Here is a 22,500-nt window from a genome sequence, read left to right as displayed (position 1 = left end):
GTTCTAGTGTTGTCTTAAAGTATGAAAACCAGCTGGTGACTTTGGGCCCATCACCAGGAAACAGTGAGTTCTAGTCTCACCTTATGTGTGAAAGCCAGCTGGGTGACTTTGGGCCAATCACCGGGAGAGGATGAGTTCTCGTTCCACCTTGGGAATGCAATCCGGCTGGGTGACTTTGGGCCAATCACCAGGAGATGGTGAGTTCTAGTGTTGTCTTAAAGTATGAAAACCAGCTGGTGACTTTGGGCCCATCACCAGGAGACGGAGAGTTCTAGTCCCACCTTAGGAATGCAATCTGGCTGGGTGACTTTGGGCCAATCACCAGGAGACGGTGACTTCTAGTCCTGTTCTTGGCCAGTTTAAGACTTGTGGACTTCAATTCTCGGGAATTTCCCAGCCAGCATGATGGGAATTGAAGTCCACACACCTTTAAGTGACCAAGCTTGGGAAACCCTGTTTTAAAAGAAAATATAACATCATCCTTCCTTTTTAAATAGTGGACTCTGTTTCTGTTGTAACACAGGAGTTCACGATCGCAAAGCCACAACTGTTGCTTTATTGTGCCCTGAAGTTGATTTTAAGCATCGGTCTTACGTCTTTTAGGTTACTTGAAGCTTTGGCAACTCCAGAAGCCTTCGCTTTCCGACTACGATGTCATCTTGGTGGATGAGGCCCAAGATTGCACCCCCGGTGAGTGAGGTGTAGCTTCTGGGTTCAGTTTTCCAAGTACAGGTAGTCCTCGACCTGCGACATTTCGCTTAGTGACCATTTGACCTTACGTCAGCTCTGAAAAAAGGGACACGTTCATTTTTCCTCACGGCCGTTGTAGCCTCCCCATGTTCACCTGATCAAAACTGGGACGCTTGGCAACTGATTCATATTTATGACGGTCGCAGTGTCCCGGGTATGTGTGTCACGTGATCCCCTTTTGCGACCTTCTGACAAGCAAAGTCCATGGGGAAGCCAGTTTCACTTAACGACCGTGTTGCTAAACTTAACAACTGCAGTGATTCGCTTAACAGCTGTGGCGAAAAAGGTTGTGAAATGGGGCAAAATTCACATTGCGGTCGTCTCGCTTAGCAACTGAAATTTTGGGGTCGTAAGCCGAGGACTGCCTGTCAAGGGTTGGATTGGTCTTTTTTGGTGTCACAGAGAAATAATTCTTAAGATCCCTTTGCAGAGGAGACAAGTGGCCGGCTGGCTGGAGGATTCTGGGAGTTGAAGTCCACCATTCTTAAAGCAGGCAGGCTGGGAAATTCTGGGAGTCCTCTTATCTTAAAGCATGCTGGCTGGAGGATTCTGGGAGTTGAAGTCCACCATTCTTAAAGCAGGCAGGCTGGGAAATTCTGGGAGTTGAAGCCCTATCTTAAAGCATGCTGGCTGGAGGATTCTGGGAGTTGAAGTCCACCCATCTTAAATCATGCTGGTTGGGGAATTCTGGGAGTTGAAGTCCGCCCATCTTAAAGCATGCTGGCTGGAGGATTCTGGGAGTTGAAGTCCACCATTCTTAAAGAATGTCGGCTGGGGAATTCTGGGAGTTGAAGTCCACCATTCTTAAAGCAGGCAGGCTGGGAAATTCTGGGAGTCCTCCTATCTTAAAGCATGCTGGCTGGAGGATTCTGGGAGTTGAAGTCCACCATTCTTAAAGCAGGCAGGCTGGGAAATTCTGGGAGTTGAAGCCCTCCTATCTTAAAGCATGCTGGCTGGAGGATTCTGGGAGTTGAAGTCCACCCATCTTAAATCATGCTGGTTGGGGAATTCTGGGAGTTGAGGTCCGCCCATCTTAAAGCATGCTGGCTGGAGGATTCTGGGAGTTGAAGTCCACCATTCTTAAAGCATGCTGGCTAGCTAATTCTGGGAGTTGAAGTCCACCCCTCTTAAAGCAGGCAGGCTGGGGAATTCTGGGATTTGAAGTCCACATATCTTCAACTTGCCAAGGTTGAGAAACAGTGATCTATCAAGCTTCTAATGACCTCTGTTTTTCTTTCTGTAGCTGTTATGGCCATTGTCCGCTCGCAACCGTGTGGTGTCATCTTGGTGGGAGACCCACACCAGCAGATCTACACCTTCCGGGGTGCTGTCAACACACTTTCTGATGTGCCCTACAGCCGCATTTTCTACCTGACACAGGTAAACCTAGGCAGCACGGCAGGCTAGCTGAGATGTTTGACTTGGGGTTATGGTCTCAAAGATACTTTTCCATGAGGCAACTGGACTGTCTTGTTTTTCTTGAAGACGTTTCGCTTCGCATCCCAGAAGCTTCCTCAGCTCTTGACTGGATGGCGGGGAATGGAAGGATTTATACTCCTTGCAGACCGCTGGTCATTTGCATTCATTTAGAGAGTCGTTGAGGCCACCTGGAGGTTTGTCTCTGTCCCCAGGGTCACCCGAGTGGTGCAAATGGGTGTCCCAGCCCTTTCAGCAGTTCCAAGACTCCACACCCACTTGCACCACTCGGGTGACCCTGAGGACACAGGTAAGCTTCCAGGTGGCCTCAACGACCCTCTAAATGAATGCAAATGACCAACTCTCTTCGAGGAGTATAAATCCTTCCATTCCCCGCCATCCAGTCAGAGCTGAGGAAGCTTTTTGGATGAGAAGCAAAACCTCTTCAAAGAAAAACAAGGAAGTCTACTTGCCATGACCTGGATGACGGTGAATCTCCGTAGACTTTGAGGTGTGGGTTAGCTGTAGATTGAAGAGCCAGAAGATTCAGCTCTTAGCAACTCATGGGTCTTGTTGTGGGTCCCCTCCAGTTCCAATCGAAAGCTATCTCACCATGGCAACTATGGACCAATCAGCCTCCTTAACGCAGTCAGCAAACTGGAATTCCAGAACTGGCTGAAACAGGAAGACATATTTTCAGAGGAAGCTGTCATTAGGGAAGGTGTGGCCTAATGGATAAAGCACCAGGCTAGAAAGTGGGAAACTGGGAGTTCTAGTCCCGCCTTAGCCAGGAAAGCCTGCTGGGGTGACTCTGAGCCAATCACCAGGTGACAGTGAGTTCTAGTCCCGCCTTAGGCATGAAAGCCTGCTGGGTGACTCTGGGCCAATCACCAGGAGACTGTGAGTTCTAGTCCCACCTTAGGCATGAAAGCCTGCTGGGTGACTCTGGGCCAATCACCGGGAGGCAGTGAGTTCTAGTCCCGCCTTAGGCTTGAAAGTCACTGGGTGACTCTGGGCCAATCACCAGGAGACATTGAAGTCTAATCCTGTCTTAATCTAGAGCAGGGGTCTTCAAACCTGGCCCTTTTATGACTTGTGGACTTCAACTCCCAGAATTCCTCAGCCAGGCATGCTGGCTGAGGAATTCTGGGAGTTGAAGTCCACAAGTCATAAAAGGGCCAAGTTTGAAGACCCCTGATCTAGAGAGCTGGTTGGGTGACTTTGGGCCAATCACTAGAAGACGGTGAGTTCTAGTCCCACTATGGGCACAAAAGCTAGCCAGCCATAGCTTAAGGGGGAAGAAAGATTAGCAAATTGCACAGTTTTTGCATCATTGGTGGATTCTGTTTCCATTTTCCCCTTCCGCAGAGTTTTCGCTTTGGCTTCGAAATCGCTTACGTTGGCGCGACCATTCTGGATGTCTCCAAGAAAGTCCGGAAGAAAATGCTGGTGGGGAACAAGGAGGAAAGTGAGTCTTTGAAGCCAGGGCTTTTCAACCTTTTCACCCATTGTACCACTTTTAGCATATGGCAACATCCGAGTACCACCAGTCGCCTAGCAAGGGGTCGAAAACTTGATGAGCAAAAAAAAAAAAAAGTGATGAAGTGCAGGTAGTCCTCAACTTACAACAGTTCGCTTAGTGACTGTTCCAAGTTACAATGGCCCTGAAAAAAGTGCCCCCCCAAGCCACAGCCGAGCAAGACACCTGCATTCCCTGTCTGAGGTTTTCGTTGTTGTGAGCATTTCTGTTGAGGATAGGCAGTGGGGGTGGGGGTGTTTGGTTTTTATTCCCCTCCCCCCTCTGCTGGGTGGCTGCAGCAGGTTTTGGTCCCTTCACACGACCGTCATAAATATGAATCACTTGCCAAGCATCTGAATGTAAATCACAAGACCCTGGAGATGCTGCAACGTTCCAGCTGATCGGCGCTTCTTCTGGGCTCAGAAGCGCCAGGATCAGCGCCGAGCTCCAGCTGGATCCTGGCGCCGATCCTGGCGCTTCCGCTGAGCCCTGACAGCCCTGCAGTTCCATCCGTCTCTCGCTCAGGCTTGTGCGGTGCTGCCGCCGGTTCAGCTCATTCCCCTCCCCCGCTACCACTTTCCTAGGATGGTCGCGTACCACCTGCCAGGTGCCAATGTACCACAGGTGGTACCCGTGCCACTGGTTGAAAAGCCCTGTTTTAAGCCAGTCGTCCTTTTGTGGCTCCAGGTGAGTCTGGCCAAGCGGGACTGAGGCGGTGCTCTCTTTGCGACAGGTGACGTCAGAGGGGCCGGCGTGGAGGGGCAGGTGGCCCGCTTATCCCGGACCAACAAAACTGTCTTTGAGGATGCTGTGAACCTTACCAGTGGAGACGCACCTGCTCAGATACACTTCCTTGGAGTGAGTGCGAGAAGAGACAGGAAGAATGCAGTAGGGGTTCTTCCCTCCCTCCCTCCCTCTTTTCCTTCTTTCTCTCCTCTTTTCTTTCTTCTTCCCTTCTTTCTTCCTCCCTCCCTCCCCATTGCCTTCAGCCCTTCCTTCCTCCCTTCCTTCCTCCTTTCCTTTCCTTTCCTTTCCTTTCCTTTCCTTTCCTTTCCTTTCCTTTCCTTTCCTTTCCTTTCCTTTCCTTTCCTTTCCTTTCCTTTCCTTTCCTTTCCTTTCCTTTCCTTTCCTTTCCTTTCCTTTCCTTTCCTTCCCTTCCCTTCCCTTCCCTTCCCTTCCCTTCCCTTCCCTTCCCTTCCCTTCTAGCACTCATGATGATTCCTACTTGGGTCATGAAACGTCTGCAAGAAAACCACCCAGCTCAGAGAGCACCAAGGACCCCACAGTCCTTCTTGTCTTTCCTTCCTTCCTTCCTTCCTTCCTTCCTTCCTTCCTTCCTTCCTTCCTTCCTTCCTTCCTTCCTTCCTTCCTTCTCCTCCTCCACCTCCTCCCTTCTAGCACTCATGATGATTCCTACTTGGGTCATGAAACGTCTGCAAGAAAACCACCCAGCTCAGAGAGCAACAAGGACCCCTCAGTTCTTCTCCTTTCCTTCCTTCCTTCCTTCCTTCCTTCCTTCCTTCCTTCCTTCCTTCCTTCCTTCTCCTCCTCCACCTCCTCCCTTCTAGCACTCATGATGATTCCTACTTGGGTCATGAAACGTCTGCAAGAAAACCACCCAGCTCAGAGAGCAACAAGGACCCCTCAGTTCTTCTCCTTTCCTTCCTTCCTTCCTTCCTTCCTTCCTTCCTTCCTTCCTTCCTTCCTTCCTTCCTTCCCCTCCTCCTCCTCCTCCTCCTCCTCCTCCTCCTCCCTTCTAGCACTCATGATGATTCCTACTTGGGTCATGAAACGTCTGCAAGAAAACCACCAAGCTCAGATGGTACCAAGGACCCCACAGTCCTCCTTCCTTCCCTCCCTCCCTCCCTTCTTTTCCTCCGTCCTCCTCTTCCCCCCCCCCCGCTCCATTCCCTCATTTCCTTTCCCTCCTCTTTGGGGCAGCCCTTCAAATATTGTAAGGCTGCTTTGTTGAGGGATGTGTCGCGAAACCAGCGAATTCTGCCGATGCATCGTGCCCGTTTGGAGGGCCTTAAGGGGCCCCAAAGGGAGGGCATATAATTAACAACTGTGCCTCGGACTACAAGTCCCATCTCACGGGGCTCTCCTTGATATTTCTTCTTGTCCTATTTTCATCAGGGACTGAAGGCCTTTGGCCTCGAGAAGATTCACGATCTCTGGAAGCTCCTTCATCCGGAATGTGAGTTTTTTTTTCAGCCGGTGATGCCCAAGTTGTGTAGAGGTACAATCCTTAATAGGATCTTGAAAAGGGAAAAAAAATCTCTCTTGTTTTGATCTTCTCAGTGAAACTCGAGATAAAGGATCCCTTCATCAATAAATGGGTTGAGAAGGGCTTTGCCAGCATCAAGGATTATGCTGACAAAGCAGAAGACAAACAGCTGGAAATCAAAATTGCAATTGTGGAGAAATATCGGGATCGTATCCCGGAGCTGGTGGAGAAAATATCCCGATGCCATGTCTCGGCTCCCAAAAAAGCAGGTAACTATCACGTGCAAACAAACAGATCCACACGTGGAGCATTCAAACCAGCTCCTTTATTATCATCTGCTATAATACAGGTATTAGAGAGTTTAGCCTGAAGACATGGGGTAACTTGCAGACTCATTATGCAGTTCCTGGGAATACTACCATTTTCTAACTATTCTGGATCGAAGCTGTTGTACTTTAATTAATCTCTTGATAAGACCTCTATGGTCTATATAAACAGATATCATTAACATTAACAGATCTCTCCAGATAGTTTTGAACTCGTAGAGATACCTTTTATCATATAGAAATACCTTTATTGCAGGTAAAGTTGAATATAGTAGGTGGATGCATTCAGATGACCTTTGTACAGCATTTCCAAGATATTTCCAAGGTATCTCTAAGGTTAGAAAATGGTAGTATTCACAGGAACCACGCCCCATGAACTTCATTAGCCGTGCCTACTCCTTTGGCATCTTCACACTTGGCGGGATTTTCAATGGCACCACTTCCGGTGTGGTGTTGGTTCACCATAATGCTCGCCCGCACACCGCTCGACGCCCCCAAGGACTTTTGAAGCGATTCCGATGGGATGTTTTAGATCACCCCCACCCCTCCCATAGCCCAGATTTGGCGCCGAGCGACAACTACGAAGGGATGTCAAACCTTGCAAGACGTTAACTTGCAAGCGCCTCAACTGGAATGGCCATTATGTCAAAAAGTCATGTCATGTCATATGGTTTTCTAACTTGTATAATAAAAGTTCTGTCTGTGAGTATCTTTCATGGACAACCAAACGGAGGTTTGTTTCCGAATCGCCCTCGTCTACCGCTTTGCAGCCCCCCCAAGCGGTTTACATACCCTGTTGCGCTCCTTCAGGATCGAACTGCTTGCAGTGGGCAGTGTTAGCCTGTAACACAGGTAGTCCTCGGCGAAGCTGTTGTACTTTAATTAATCTCTTGATAAGACCTCTATGGTCTATATAAACAGATATCATTAACATTAACAGATCTCTCCAGATAGTTTTGAACTCGTAGAGATACCTTTTATCATATAGAAATACCTTTATTGCAGGTAAAGTTGAATATAGTAGGTGGATGCATTCAGATGACCTTTGTACAGCATTTCCAAGATATTTCCAAGGTATCTCTAAGGTTAGAAAATGGTAGTATTCACAGGAACTGCATATTGAGTCTGCAAGTTACCCCATGTCTTCAGGCTAAAAGAGAATGGACTCTCTAGGGACAAAGGAGGAGGAAGTCCCTCCCAGAAAGGGGAGGGAAGATGAAATACATCATAGGGTAGGAGGGTCTGACTGCCCACATTGTGATTTCTCCACACAGCCACATGGTGGCAGCACAACAGGGAGTCCTCGACTTTATGACAGTTCATTTACTGACCGTCCAAAGTTACCACTGCAGTAAAAAAAAAACAAGCCTGTCTGATGACCGTTTTTCACACTCACGACCCTTGCAAGCGTCCTCCGTGGTCAGAATGTGGAGGCTTGGCAACTGACTCGTGTTTGTGACGGTCACAGTGTCCCGGGGGGTCACGTCATCCCCTTTTGTGACCTTCCGACAAGCAAAGTCAACGGGGGGGAGGGGGGGAGCCGGATTCACTGAACAGCCGTGTGACTAACTTAACCACTGCAGCGATTCGCTTAACAGCCGTTAAGAAAGGTTGTAAAAATGAAGCAGAACTTGCACTGACAGCTGTGTAGCTTAGCAATGGAAATGTTGAACTCAGTTGTGTCGTAAGTTGAGGACTACGTGTACAGGAAAGCTTTCGAGAGTGGCAGCTTTTGTGTCGGAAAGTTTAGAAAAGGCTCAGGGACATTTGGGGTTTGGGGTGCGGGGGTGCAGAGTCAAATCTCACCCCCCTGTGTTTACATTGGGGGCCCAGGCTAATTCCTCATTTGAACCTCTACTTGGATGGTTGCTCTCTGAACGTCAAAGCCAGGAAAAATTGGGGTTCAAATGGGATCTTTGGAGGAAAACAAAAAGGACCCCACAGTCCTCCTCCTCCTCCTCCTCCATTTTCCAAAGACCTCTCCCTTGTAGCACTGATGATGTTACCTACTTCGGTCATGAAATGTCTGCAAGAAAGCAACCAACTCAACACCAAGGACGCCACAGTCCTCCTCCTCCTCCTCCTCCTCCTCCTCCTCCTCTTCCTCCCCCATTCCTCCACAAACTCCACTCCCTTCAAGCACTGATGATGTTACCTAGTTGGCTCATGAAACGTCTGCAAGAAAACCAAGCTCAGAGAGCACCAAGGAGGACCCCACAGTCCTCCTCCTCCTCCTCCTCGCAAACCCCACTCCCTTCTAGCACTGAGGGTGTTACCTAATTGGGTAATGCAATGTCCGCAGGTCAACCCCCAAGGTCAGAGAGTCCTCCTCCTCCTCCTCCTGCCCCTCACCCCTCCTCCTCCTCCTCCTCTCTGCAAACCCCTCTCCCTTCTAGCACTGATGGCGTTCCCTAGTTGGGTAACGCAATGTCCCCAAGTCCACCGCTAAGCTCAAGAGAGCACCAAGGCAGCCACTGCACCTCTGCTCAGCCCTGACGCCAGGTCCCCGTGTGGCTGGTGGAAGTCCGCTTTTCTTTCAGACTTTGGGGTCTGGCGGGATTGGAAGCAACCTTATTCCGAGCATCTGCGGAGCTTCTCCGTCGGAGAAGGGAGAAGGTGTCCAGGCCTGCCTGCCTTCCAGATCTCTGCTGCTCGTGAAAAGAATAGAAGGGAAGATCATATTGCCACTGTGTAACTCGCAACGTAGTTAAGTGGGACATGTTCTGCTATGGACCTCACTGCTTCTCCCCTGTGTGTTTCAGACTACATCCTAGGCACTGTGCACAAGGCCAAGGGGCTGGAATTCGACACGGTCCAAGTTGCTGGGGACTTTGCCAGCATCCCGTATACCTGGCCCTACCTTGGAAGGATGCCTCGGTCCCCACCTGGTGAGCATAATTCCCTCCCTCTCTCCCTTCCTTCCTTTTCTTTCTTCTCTGTCATGTTCCTTCCTTCTTTCCTTCCTTCATCCCTCCATCTCTATCATTTTCGATCCTTCCCTGCCTTCTGTTCTGTTCCAGCCTACGACCGGCCCTGTTTGAATGTCAGGGACAACCCCTTTTTATAGTCAACAGGCTGGAAAAGCCCAACAAAATTTATTTACAAAGAAATCAAAAGTTCAAACAAGAGTTAAACCAAAAGTTCAAAGAAGAGTTAAATAGGAATAACAGACCAGGACTCTAGCAGAAGATCTTCAAACAGTTGCCTTCAGCAACCAGCACCTCCCACAACTTCCCCTTTTATCAGCAGTCCCAAGGCGTGGCTTCTCATTGCCTTCTCCTCCTCTCACCGAGTTGCCTCATTGCCTTTCTCTGTTCTGCTCTGCTGGATTGCCTCCTGCTCCAAGCGTCCCTGAATAGATTCAGCTGTGACTCCTCTGAGTCTGACCCCTCCTCCTCACCCAGCTGAGCCTCATGAGGAACACGACTGGAGGGGCCAGGCTGAGAGTCCTGCAGTGCATCAGAGCCTCCCTCCAACACCGAAGGCTCTCCAAACCCCTCCTCCTCCTCCTCTTCAGAATCATCAGACTCAGCTGCCGGCAGTGCTTTTTTGTAAAAGAAAAAGGTGCCAGAACTCACACATGTCATACAACCTTGCCTTGCCTACCCTACAAGGTTCCATTCAAAAAAGGTGCCGGAACTCCGTTCTGAGCATTCTATGACAAAAAAAGCCCTGGCTGCCGGTATCACAGGCTGACATTGAATCACAACAATATCAATCCTTCCCTTCCCTGGGCAAACTCAGCCTGCAATACTGCATTCTAACCACTGCACCACCACAGTCCTTCCTTCCTTCATTCCTTCCTTCCTTCCTTCCTTCCTTCCTTCCTTCCCTGCCTCTTTCCCTCCCTTCCCTTTCCTTCTTTCCTCCCCTCCTATCTCTATTCTTCCTTCTTTCCTTCCACCCTCCCTCCCTCCCTTCTCCTTTCTTTCATCTTCTTTCTTTCCATCCATCTACCCAGTCCCCTCCCTCCCTCCCTCCTTTTTTTAGTTAATCCCTGATAGCAATGTCTAGTCAACAATGGTTGGTGGCTGGGACAGGGCACCACTCAGCGCTCAAGAGTTCCGGTGTGTGTTTGGAGCGGATTTGCTCAAAGAAATAAGCCGTTCCCATTGAACTCCCTTTTCCCCTCCTTTCCTCTTTCCTTAAATCTCTCGCCAGAAGCCGTCCCGGAAGATGAGTGGAACTTGCTGTACGTCGCTGTCACGCGAGCCAAGAAGCGTCTCATCCTGCCCAGATTTCTCGCTGACATCCTAAAATTTGCCAAGGTGAGCCAAAGCCATTTCACAGAAAAGGCAGTCCTCGACTTGCAACTTTTTCCTTTAGTGACTGTTCAAAGTTATGATGGCACTGAAAAAAAAACGACCGTTGCAGCGTCCCTGTGGTCACATGATCAAAACTCAGACGCTTGGCAACTGGCTCATATTTGCGACGGTCGCCGCGTCCCGGGGTCACCTGATTCCCCCCTTTTGCGACCTTCCGACAAGCCAAATCTACGGGGAAGCCAGATTCACTTAACGAACGGGTCACTAGCTTTTAACAAATGCAATGATTCGCTTAGCAACGGTGGCGAGAAAGACTGTAAAATGGGCCAAAAATTCACTTGGGAGCTATCTCACCTAGCAAGGGAAATTTTGAACTCCCATTGTGATCGTAAGTCAAGGACTTGCTTGTGTGCCAATGCTAAGGAGCCCCTCTTTTTCCTAGCTGGCTAAAAGCTTCTGATTTTCTCCCCCCCCCCCAAGGAATACTATGTACGGTTTGAACTAGCCGACAAAGTGCCTGAAACGACATCGCTTCGCTGTTCGGAGCACGGCTGCTTCAACGCCATCCCGGCGGATTCTTTCCTAATCCCGAAAAGGATGAAGTTTGTTTACGTACGTATCTCCTTTTAGGAAGTGACCAGCTCAGCAATACTATAATCTAGTAAGGCCACACCTGGAATGCTGCATCCAGTTTGGGTCACTGCATTACAGAAAAGATGTTGAGCCTTTGGGGAAAGTGCAACGAAGAGCGACTTAAGACGGTCAACGGCCTGGAGACTAAAACATGTGTTTCTGGTCACCAAGCTTAGAGAGCACCAAGGGCCCCACAGTCCTCCTCTTCCTCCCCCTCCTCTTTCTCCTCCTCCTCCTCCTCCTCCTCCTCCTCCCCACAAACCCCACTCTTTTCTAGCCTGATGATGTTACCTAGTTGAGTCATGAAACATCTGCAAGAAAACAGCCAAGCTCAGAAAGCACCAAGGATCCCACTGTTCTCCTCCTCCTCCTCCTCCTCCTCCTCCTCCTCCTCGCTACACATCCCACTCCCTTCCATCACTGATAATGTTCCCTAGTTGGGTCATGAAATGTCTGCAGTGAAACCACCAAGCTTAAAGAGCACCAAGGGCCCCACAGTCTTCCTACCCCTCCTGTTTCTCCTCCTCCTCCTCCCCACAAACCCCACTCTTTTCTAGCCTGATGATGTTACCTAGTTGGGTCATGAAACGTCTGCAAGGAAACAGCCGAGCTCAGAGAGCGCCAAGGACCCCACAGTTCTCCTCCTCCCCACTCCTCTACTCCACAGACCCACCTCCCTTCCATCACTGATAATGTTCCCTAGTTGGGTCATGAAATGTCTGCAGTGAAACCACCAAGCTCAGAGAGCAGCAAGGACCCCACAGCCCTCCTCCACCTCCACATCCCACAAACACGGGTGGATAGAGACTTTCTCAGTCCTGCAGCTAACCTGATTGTTTTCTTTTTTTCTCTCCACCTTTTTCTGGCAGACGGACGGCACCGAAATCCCCGAGGGATTACTTTGTCCCTTTTGTGCCGCGGGGACCCTCGGCCCCATTGCACAGCTCGCGGGATCTTCCACGATGGTGCAGGATGCCGCCTGTCCCCCAGAAGTCATTGAGGTTCCACCCGCGGTTCGCCACCTCCTCGAAGACCTTTGAGTTCTTACCAAAAAAAAAAATTGCACTGGGGTATTTTTCAAGAAAAAAAGAAGCAAAGAATGTAGATAGGAAGTTGTTCTTTTTGATGTGGGAGTGATGGAGCTGTGGTGCCTGGATAAGGAATGTGCAGAAAAGTCCGGCCACATTTCTACACAGTTGTTTTGCTGTACAGTTGTCTTGCTGAATATTTTGCACCATTAACAACCACAGCTGGTGGTTCCCTTGGCTGAAAGTTCCAACATCTGCCATCATATCAAAAGCAATAGCACCTAGACTTATATATCGCTTTACAGCACTTTACAGCCCTCTGTTAAGCAGTTTACAGAGTTAGCATCTTGTCCTCAACAATCTGGGTCAAGCTGCTGGCAGTCGGCAGAATTAGCCTGCAATACTGCATTCTAACCACTGCACCACCACAGTCCCTTCCTTCCTTCCTTCCTTCCTTCCTTCCTTCCTTCCTTCCTTCCTTCCTTCCTTCCTTCCTTCCTTCCGACTTAGCAATAGTAGACTTATACGAGGGCAATTCGGAAACAAACCTCCGTTTAGTTATCAGTGACAGACACAGATACAGAACTTTTATTATACACATTAGAGAACGACAGCATTACATTTCTTAGTAGTTGTTGCTCGGTGCCAAATCTGGGCTATGGGGGTATGATCCAAAACATCCCAACGGGGCTGCTTCAAAAGTTCTTGGGTGCGTCTAGCGGTGTGCGGGCGAGCATTACCGTGGGCCAGCACCACACCGGAAGTCAGCTTGCCCCGATGCTTGTTATGGATGGCTCACCTGAGCTTCCATTACATTTCACAGTAGATGTCTGAATTGATGGTCCAACCACGCCCCATGAACTTCATTAGCCGTGCCTACTCCTTTGGCATCTTCACACTTGGCCGGATTTTCGATGGCACCACTTCCGGTGTGGTGTTGGTTCACCATTATTTATTTATTTATTTATTTATTTATTTATTTTTGGGACTTATATGCCGCCCTATCTCCCAAAGGACTCAGGGCGGCTTACAACAATAAAAAACAGCAGTACAAAAATTAAAAAACGAATTAAATAACAGCCCCAAAATAAATTAACTACAGTTAAAAATTAAAACATATTTAAAAACCCATCATCAATCCAGGTCAGCCTGATGGAAGAGAAAAGTTTTGAGGTCGCGGCGAAAGGACCGGAGGTCCGGGGCCATCCGGAGCTCAAGGGGAAGCTGGTTCCAAAGGGCTGGTGCTCCCACAGAGAAGGCCCTCCCCCTGGGGGTCGCCAGCCGACATTGTCTGGCCGACGGCACCCTGAGGAGGCCCTCTCTGTGTGAGCGCACTGGGCGATGGGAAGTCGTCCCCGGTAGCAGACGGTCCTGCAGGTATCCCGGGCCTAAGCCATGTAGGGCTTTAAAGGTAAGTACCATAATGCTCACCCGCACACCGCTCGACGCCCCCAAGGACTTTTGAAGCGATTCCGATGGGATGTTTTGGATCACCCCCACCCCTCCCATAGCCCAGATTTGGCACCGAGCGACGACTACGAAGGGATGTCAAACCTTGCAAGACATTAACTTGCAAGCACCTCAACTGGAATGGCCATTATGTCAAAAAGTCATGTCATGTCATATGGTTTTCTAACTTGTATAATAAAAGTTCTGTCTGATACTCATCTTTCATGGACAACCAAACGGAGGTTTGTTTCCGAATCGCCCTCGTCTACCGCTTTGCAGCCCCCCCCCTAAGCGGTTTACATACCCTGTTGCGCTCCTTCAGGATCGAACTGCTTGCAGTGGGCAGTGTTAGCCTGCAACACAGGTAGTCCTCCGGCGTACAATGGATGGTGTTTAGTGACCGTTCAAAGTTACAGCGGCATTTCTGACAAGCCAAAGAGGGCAACGGCTGTTTTTCAGACGTACAACTTTTGCGGCATCCCCACGGTCATGTGCCTGAAATTCGGGACGCTTGGCAATTGGTTTTTATTTACGATGGGTTGCCACAGTTGCAAAAAGGGGATCACGTGACTTGGACCATCATCAATGTGAGTCAGTTGCCAATTTTGATCACGCGAGCCTGGGGATGCTGCAGCTGTGTGAAAAGCGTCCTGAGACACTTCCGCGGTCGCAGAAGGGGATCACGTGACCCCAGGGACACTGTGACCGTCATAAATATGAGCCAGCTGCCAATTTTGATCACGTGAGCCTGGGGATGCTGCAGCGGTCATCAGTGCGAAAAGCTGTGCTGAGACACTTTTTTTTCAGTGCCGTTGTAACTTGGAGTGGACACAAAGTCAACTGTTGTAAATCGAGGACTATGTCGATTTATCTGATCGGGCCTCCTTGCACTCTGGTGGAAATGAGTTTTTAGGCCAATTTATCAGCCGCTGAGAGAAGAATAGGAAGCATAAAAATGTTTAATTCTGGTTCCTTTCAGGTCTTCAAATTGTGAGAGGCTCTTTCAATGCCAGTGCTCCTAAAAGTCAGGCAATCTGCTCTTTTTTATATATCTTGTAAAGTTTTTAAACATTTAAGCCATTCCAGCAGCATTGTGCGAACGCCAGGAGCCTGGGGTGTATTATATTTTTTAAAAAGTGAGGTGGTGTTGCTTTTTTTAAAAAAAATGTTTTTGCAATGAAGGTAAAAAAGAAGGTGATTTTTCTAACTTACGTGCCTTCAAAAACGGGATGAATCCCTGTCTTTCCAATAACTCTTTAGCACTTTCTCATTCATTCTTCAGGAACAAAGTGATATTTGCAGTCATTTTGTTTTTTTTAGTATGTTTTTAATAAAAATTGTTCTGGTTCATTGGTGGGAAGTATACCTCGCTTGCTTATGTTACGAATGAATCTGACCATCAAAACAGTAAACCGGGAATGGATGCAAGTCACAATGGTATGACCATTTCCTTTTTTGCGAAATCTGGATAGACCAGGGGTAGGCAACCTTGGCTCTTTTTTTTTTAAATTGAAAAGTTTTACAATACATTTTAAGATAAAAAAAAGAAAAAAACCCACCTCTCCCTCCCCAACCCACCTCTACCCAACCCTCCCCCCTCCCCGGCTTCCCAGAGCTGAATACAGGGTATAATATTACAAACATAAGCTAAAATATGCTAACAACCCAAAAATAAAACATTAAATTCTGTCGCACTTTAACTCTCCATAGTCATCATATTGCTAACAAATAACAAATAACTAATTATACATCATATAAAACCACTACTTATTCAAATGCTAAATGAAACTTTTTAGTCCCATATTTATTCTGAATATATTCAATCCATCTTCTCCACTCCACAATATATCTCTGTTGCGATTGTTCTTTCAAATATGCTGAAATCTTTGCCATTTCCGCCAAGTTGGAAACTTTCAAAGTCCACTCTTCTATAGTCGGCAGTTCTTCCTTCTTCCAATATTGCGCTACTAAAAGTCTCGCTGCCGTAATTAGATTCAACATCAATTTAGTATCTATAACAGTAGTATCTGTAATAATACCCAACAAAAACAACTGCGGAGAAAACTTTATCCTTTTCTTAAATATCTTTTGCATATTCCACCAAATTTTAATCCAAAAAGCTTTGACTTTTTTACAAGTCCACCATATGTGAAAATACGTTGCGTCCTCACAACCACACCTCCAGCATTTGGGCTGACAATTTGGGTACATACTTGCTAGTTTTTTAGGATCTAAATGCCACCTATAAAACATTTTATAAAAATTCTCTCTTAAGTTTTGGGCCTGTGTAAATTTTACATTTCTAACCCAAATCTTTTCCCAAGTATCCATTGTTATAACCTCCTGAAAATTCTGGGCCCACTTTATCATACAATCTTTAACAAGTTCCGTTTCTGAGTCAATTTCTATCAATGCGTTATATATCCTTCTTATATGTGCGTGACCTTGATCTCGAATTTGTTTTACCAAATTTTCATCGGTTATCGAAAAGCCAACTTTCTGATCCTCTTTCCATCTTGCCTGTAACTGCCCATACTGGAACCAAGTTTGTACAATCTTTTCTTCTTTTAAAATATTATATGGCTTTAATTGCCACACATTCCTTTCTAACCTTAAAATTTCCTTATACGTAGTCTCATCATGTTTAAATCCAATGTTTATATTTTCTATTGCATGTTTAGGTATTGTCCAAATTGGTATCTTATCATTTAACTTATGTCTGTATTTTTTCCAAACTCGCAATATAGCATACCTTAATATATGTATCTTAAACACATTATCCACCTTCTTGTCATACAATAGATATGCATGCCAGCCAAATAACAAGTCATAACCCTCAAGATTTAATAATCTCCCTTGTGTTAAATTAAACCAATCACTTATCAATGATAAAGCAGCAGCCTCATAATATCATTTAAGATTAGGCATTTTAAGACCACCTCTTTCACGCGTGTCTTGCATTATCTTAAATTTAACTCGTGGCTTTTTCCCTGCCCAAACAAATTTATTAATGCCTTTTTGCCATTCCTCCAAATTTAAATCCTTTTTAAGTATAGGTATCATTTGAAACAAGAATAAAAACTTTGGCAAAACATTCATTTTCACTGCTGCGATTCTTCTCAGTAAAGATAATTGTAATTTTTTCCAATTATCTAATTCTTTTTGTGTTTTTGCCCATAACAGTTCATAATTATTCTTATATAACTTCACATTTGAAGCTGACAAATAAACCCCCAAATATTTAGTCTTTTTAACTATTTCAAATCCCGTTAACTCTTCTAGAACAACCTTTTGTTCTATAGTCATGTTCTTAGACAGTATTTTAGTTTTTTGTGTATTTATCGTAAATCCAGAAACTTTCCCATATAACATTATTATCTCCATCAACTCTACAACTGAGTAAGTCGGTTGACTTACTGTAATAACCAGGTCGTCCGCAAACGCTCTCAATCTATAATCCTGATCTCTTATTTTAATTCCCTTAATTTTATTTGAATCTCGTATTTTACTCAATAATATTTCCATGGCTGGCTCAGGAATTCTGGGAGTTGAAGTCCACGAGTCATAAAAGAGCCAAGGTTGCCTACCCCTGGGATAGACGAATGGATGATAGAGATAGACTGACAGACAGAAAGGTAAGATCAGGGGTGTCAAACTGCTGGCCCATGGGCAAGATGCGTCATGCGGAAGCCGCGCCCAACCCATTGCCGGCAATGGCAAAACCATCACGGTACGAGTCGCGAGTTTGACATATGGATTGATGATAGAGACAGACAGACAGACAGGATAGATGGATGATAGACACAGGATAAATGGATGGATGGACGGAAGGACAGATGATAGATATAAACATATAGATGATAAATGATACACGTTAGGGTTTTATTGCTTTTTATGTATTTTAACTTATTGTCATAGTTTTTGGGCATCTTGTTTAATCTCTTTTAATTTTTGTATTCTTGTCTTTTAACATGTATTGCCCTGTTCACACCACCCTGAGTCCTTCGGGAGAAGGGTGGTATACAAATAAAAGTATTATTATTATTATTATTATTATTATTATTATTATTATTATTATTATTATTATTATTATTATTATTATTATTATTATTATTATTATTATTTACATAGATAGAATAGATAAGATAGATATATAAATAGATGCTAGTTAATAGATGTCAAGTTTCCAACGTATGGGCTTTCCAAGTGACTCTGAGGCATTGTTTACCTTAAAAGTCCTTTATTCAGCCTAATACACGGGCAAATGCTTGCTCGAAGGAAGCTGGAATCTGAAATCTCCGCCCCCTTGCACAATATATTAAAACACAATTCTCCACCTTTCTAATTTTGTCATTAATCACATTCTGCAATTAATTTAAAGAATCAGTTTCCCTTCCATTAGAAAACCGCCAAGCTCTTATCTTCTTTAATTTCAGATGGCCTTGAGGAGTGCAATCCTCCTCTTGCCCCCTCCCAACCTTAATCCAATCTCTTAAAGCGATACCCAAGTTTAACATATGCAATGGCTACTTCTTCATCTCTTGTCAAGCAAGAACATTCGATGTTAGCAGCGTTGACAGTAGACTTAGATGACAGATGATAGACAGATATAGATAGATGATACACGAGTATGAGCAATAAACAGGGTGAATTCAGGTAAATGAGGGCAGATACGATGTTGCTGCCATTACGGAAACTTGGTGGGACGAAACCCACACATGGAACACACATCTAGAGGAATTTAAATTATTTAAAAGAAACAGACCAAACAAAAGAGGAGGTGGAATTGCTCGCTCTATAAGAAGTAACCACATCGCTACAGAAATGGAGAACAACAATGATGAAAACTGTAAACTTGAATGCATTTGGGTCAACTGAAGGGGGGAAAATGTCATTGCCATAGGTGCATACTATAGGCCAGGGCTTTTCAACCGGTGGTACGCGTGCCACCTGTGGTACATTGGCACGTGGGAGGTGGTACACGGCCCTGCCCTGCCCAGCCCAGGGTAGTGGGGGAGGGAACAAGCCAAGGCACCGCAGCGCAGGACTTGCCTTGAGAGAGTCCTTGGGAGCTGCAGAGCGGCTGGGGCGAGGCAAAGCCCCCAGGATCAGCACTTCTGACACACGGGGAAGAGAAAGGAGGAGGAGGGGGGGCAGAGACAGGAGAGGCTATAAAAGGAGGCAGTTTGGGCAGGAGAAGGAGAGGCGGAAAAAAGGCGCAGGCTTGGGAGGAGGAGGAAGAGTCAGCTGGAGCTGCACCGATTGTAAAAGGAGGGGCGAGAGAGGAGAGGAGAAAAAACAGGCGGGGTGTGCACACAGGTGGCAGCAACAAACAGGTAAGAAACGCAGCTGGGAAAGGGTTGCAGCATGAGAGTCCTTCGCTCCCCCTCTTCGTCCCTTCCTTCCCTCCTTCCCTTTGTCCCTCCCTCACTTCCTTCCCTTTGTCCCTTCCTTCTTTTCCTCCCTCACATTGTTCCTTCCTTCCCTCTTTGTCCTTTCCTTCCCTCCCCTGCTCAGTGTCCAGGAAGGGACAAGGGGAGGGGGACATGCTGCCAGCATGGCTGGTGGCTGTGCCACTGGTGGCCATGGCTTGAAAGGCCACTGTAAATTGCTGGAGAAGAGCCGCACAGCGTTAAGAGCAGAGTGGCGGGAAAATATTTGTAAGGAGGGAGAAAAAACAGGCATCCCCTGAAGGAGACCAGCAAATGGCCCTTGCCCTCTTCACACACCTGTGGACTCCGGGGAAGGGGGGGGAAACGCGGCAAGCAACATGAGAGTCCCCGTTATCTGTGCTATGCCGCCCAGACCCCAGCCTGGTTTCGGCAGGCAGCGGTGCATTCTCATCGCGCGGAGCGGCCAGGCGAGGCGAACCGGCAACATGCCGAACCTTCCTGTGCGCGGGGAGTCTGAGGCAGAGGAGAGTGCATGCGCGTTACCCTCTGCAGGCGCGCAAGGAGGTTCGTCATGTCACCGGTTTGCCTCACCTGGCTGCTCCGCGTGGTGAGAATGCACCGCTGCGCTCTTCTCTGTCTCAGCCTCTGTGCGTGCACAGGCAGGTTTGGGAAGTGATGGTATTAAAGGGGGGGGGAGATATTAAAGGGTGGGGGAAGAGGATATTAAAGGGGGTGGGGGAAGAAGACATTAAAGGGGTGGGGGAAGAGGATATTAAAGGGGGTGAGGGAAGAGGATATTAAAGGGTGGGGGAAGAGAGGATATTAAAGGGGGTGTGAGAAGAAGAAATTAAAGGGGTAGGGGAAGAGAGGGTATTAAAGGGGGTGGGGAGTGGGGTTTGCAGGGAGGAAGAGGAGGAGGAGGACTGTGGGGTCCTCCTTGGTGCTCTCTTGAGCTTGGCGGTTAAGTTGCAGATATTGCAGTACCCAACTAGGTAACATCATCAGTGCTAGAAGGGAGGAGAAAGGAGAGGGAGAAGGAGAAGGAGGAGAAAGAAAGAGAGGGAGAAGAAAAAGAGGAGGAAGAAGAAGGAGGTGGACTGTATGGTCTTTGGTGCTCTCTGACTTGGTGGTTTTCCTCTAGATGTTTCATAACCCAACTAGGGAACATCATCAGTGCTAGAAGGGAGTGGGGTTTGCAGGGAGGAGGAGGAGGAGGAGGAGGAGGAGGAGGAGGAGGAGGAGGAGGAAGAAGAAGAAGAAGAAGAAGAAGAAGAAGAAGAAGAAGAAGAAGAAGAAGAAGAAGAAGAAGAAGAGGAGGAGGAGGAGGAGGAGGAGGAGGAGGAGGAAGAGGAGGAGGAGGAGGAGGAAGAGGAGGAGGAGGAGGAAGAGGAAGAGGAGGAGGAGGACTGTGGGGTCCTCCTTGGTACTCTCTGAGCTTGGCAGTTGACTTGTGGACATTGCATTACCCAACTAGGTAACATCATCAGTGCTACAAGGGAGTGGGGTTTGCAGGGAGGAGGAGGAGGAGGAGGAGGAGGGGAAGCAGGTGGACTGTATGGTCTTTGGTGCTCTCTGACTTGATGGTTTTCCTGTAGATGTTTCATAACCCAACTATCATCAGTATTAGAAGGGAGTGGGGTTTGCAGAGAGGAGGAGGAGGAGGAGGACTGTGGGGTCCTGAGCTTGGCTGTTTTCTTGCAGACATTTCGTGACCCAACTAGGTAACATCATCTGTTGAGCTCATGTACCTCATACAGATATTTTTTTCCCCTTCAAAGATTCCATTTGAATCCCAATTTTATTTGGCTTTAAGGTAGTCCCCAACTTAGGACCACAATTGAGCCCCAGATTGAGCCTCAGAGTTCAGATTTGTTTGTGAAGGCAAGAAGATCACGGACACCGGCCCAGAGACAGGGGAAAGAGCGGGAAAGTAATGCAAGGTGATTGGTTACCATTCTGCGTGTGCCAACGAGTGTCACCTTCTGATTGGTTGTTACCTGTATATAAATAGAGGCGCCTAACTGACCAGGGGGTGGCACTTCTGCACACAGCTGCCAGCGGGTTGGACAGTGTCCCACCCAGCAACAGTCACTTGGCCAAATAAAGTTCTGTTTGAGCTGGAAGCCTCCGCTTCAGCCTCCCGATTTGCCCCCTTGGAACCTCAAATTCTTCGGGCAGCTGCTCACCCTTACAACTGCATCCAGTTTTGCTCACCACGATGTAAAAAAGATGTTGAGACTCCAGAAGGAGCGCAGAGAAGAGCAACCAAGATGATCAGGGGACTGGAGGCTAAAACATACAAGGGACGGTGGCTGGAATTGGGCATGTCCAGTTTAATGGAGAGAAGGATGAGGGGCGTGACATGATAGCAGTGTTGCAATATCTCAGGGGCTGCCACAAAGGCTGGACAGCCGTTTGTCTGAAATGAGTTTCCTGCCTAAGCAGGGGGTTGGAGTAGATGACCTCCAAGGTCCCTTCCAACATCATCATCATCATCATCATCATCATCATCATCATCATCATCATCATCATCATCATAAATAATAATAATAATAGCAGCAACAGATGGAAACTAATCAAGGAGAGAAGCAATCCAGAACTAAAGAGAAATTTCCTGACAAGTGTTTTCAGAGTCTCAGGAGGTGGGAAGGAGAACGGATTCTCTGAACGATATAGCCCCTTCTCGCCCGAAGAAGCGCTGCCAGGAGGAAGCGGTGGAGAGCTTGTGATTGCAAGATCACTGTCCGGACCCACCCCAATCCACATCTTAGGAAAATAAAGACCTCTTGGAGCCAGGGCTTGTCCAAGAGGAGGTTTTACTAGGATGTGATCGGTTGTGGAAATACAAGACAGGATCTGGCATTATGTTACAACTTATGCTTTATAAAGAGTTCCCGTTTCAACCCCCTCCCCTCAAAACCCGTCTGGTCAGACCCACATCAATTAAACTTGGTGTCAACCCTTTCGTGGGAAAGAGGGAACTTCCGTGTCTTTATGATTATTGCCTCCTTCCTTTTCAGATTCAAATGGAGATACAAAGCAGATCCCCCACTCCCTTCTCCTCATTTTTTGTCCTAAGATCAAAAGGGATTCCCCTGGTCTTTGAATGCAGCCTCCGGCCAGGCTGAATAAACCTCTTCTTCTCTCCCCCTCGGAGACATGGCAGAATCCAGGGAGGTCACAATATTTTAAACATACATTTATGAATGTGATATAAATGGATTCTGACAATCACACACAGAACTTGCAAGCGTGGTTTTTGCCCACATGCCGTGAGGCTGCCCTGTCGGTGAGGCTTCTTCCCTGTCCCTTGAAGGAACTTCCTTCCTTAGCTGAGCACCATAGCCAGAAATCAAGCAATTGCAATCCCCACAGTTGTGAAACAGGAAGCAACAAAAATAAAAAAGAAAAAAGAAAAAGCAAGCAAGAAAAGGCTTTCCAATGGAGGGCAGAGAAGAGCAGCAAAGATGATCAGGGGACCGGAGGCTAAAACG

General features: G+C 47.3%; 1 protein-coding gene across 1 annotated transcript in view; it reads left to right on the top strand.

Moving 5' to 3' along the window:
* The window catches only part of LOC308669798 (F-box DNA helicase 1-like), a 33,745-nt gene extending 20,673 nt beyond the window's left edge, over positions 1-13,072 (top strand). The window contains exons 12-21 of the mRNA XM_081330675.1: positions 604-690; positions 1,994-2,130; positions 3,535-3,634; positions 4,419-4,543; positions 5,822-5,882; positions 5,987-6,181; positions 9,001-9,126; positions 10,400-10,506; positions 10,984-11,115; positions 12,006-13,072. Of these exons, the coding sequence (XP_081186801.1) occupies positions 604-690; positions 1,994-2,130; positions 3,535-3,634; positions 4,419-4,543; positions 5,822-5,882; positions 5,987-6,181; positions 9,001-9,126; positions 10,400-10,506; positions 10,984-11,115; positions 12,006-12,176 (1,241 nt within the window). The 3' untranslated portion in view covers positions 12,177-13,072. The remainder of the gene's footprint in view (positions 1-603; positions 691-1,993; positions 2,131-3,534; positions 3,635-4,418; positions 4,544-5,821; positions 5,883-5,986; positions 6,182-9,000; positions 9,127-10,399; positions 10,507-10,983; positions 11,116-12,005) is intronic.
* The last annotated feature ends 9,428 nt before the right edge of the window (positions 13,073-22,500 follow it).

The sequence above is a fragment of the Vipera berus genome (genome assembly GCF_964194415.1).
Source record: "Vipera berus genome assembly, chromosome: 6".
Classification (NCBI taxonomy): Eukaryota; Metazoa; Chordata; class Lepidosauria; order Squamata; family Viperidae; genus Vipera; species Vipera berus.
This window is presented reverse-complemented; position numbering and strand designations above follow the sequence as displayed.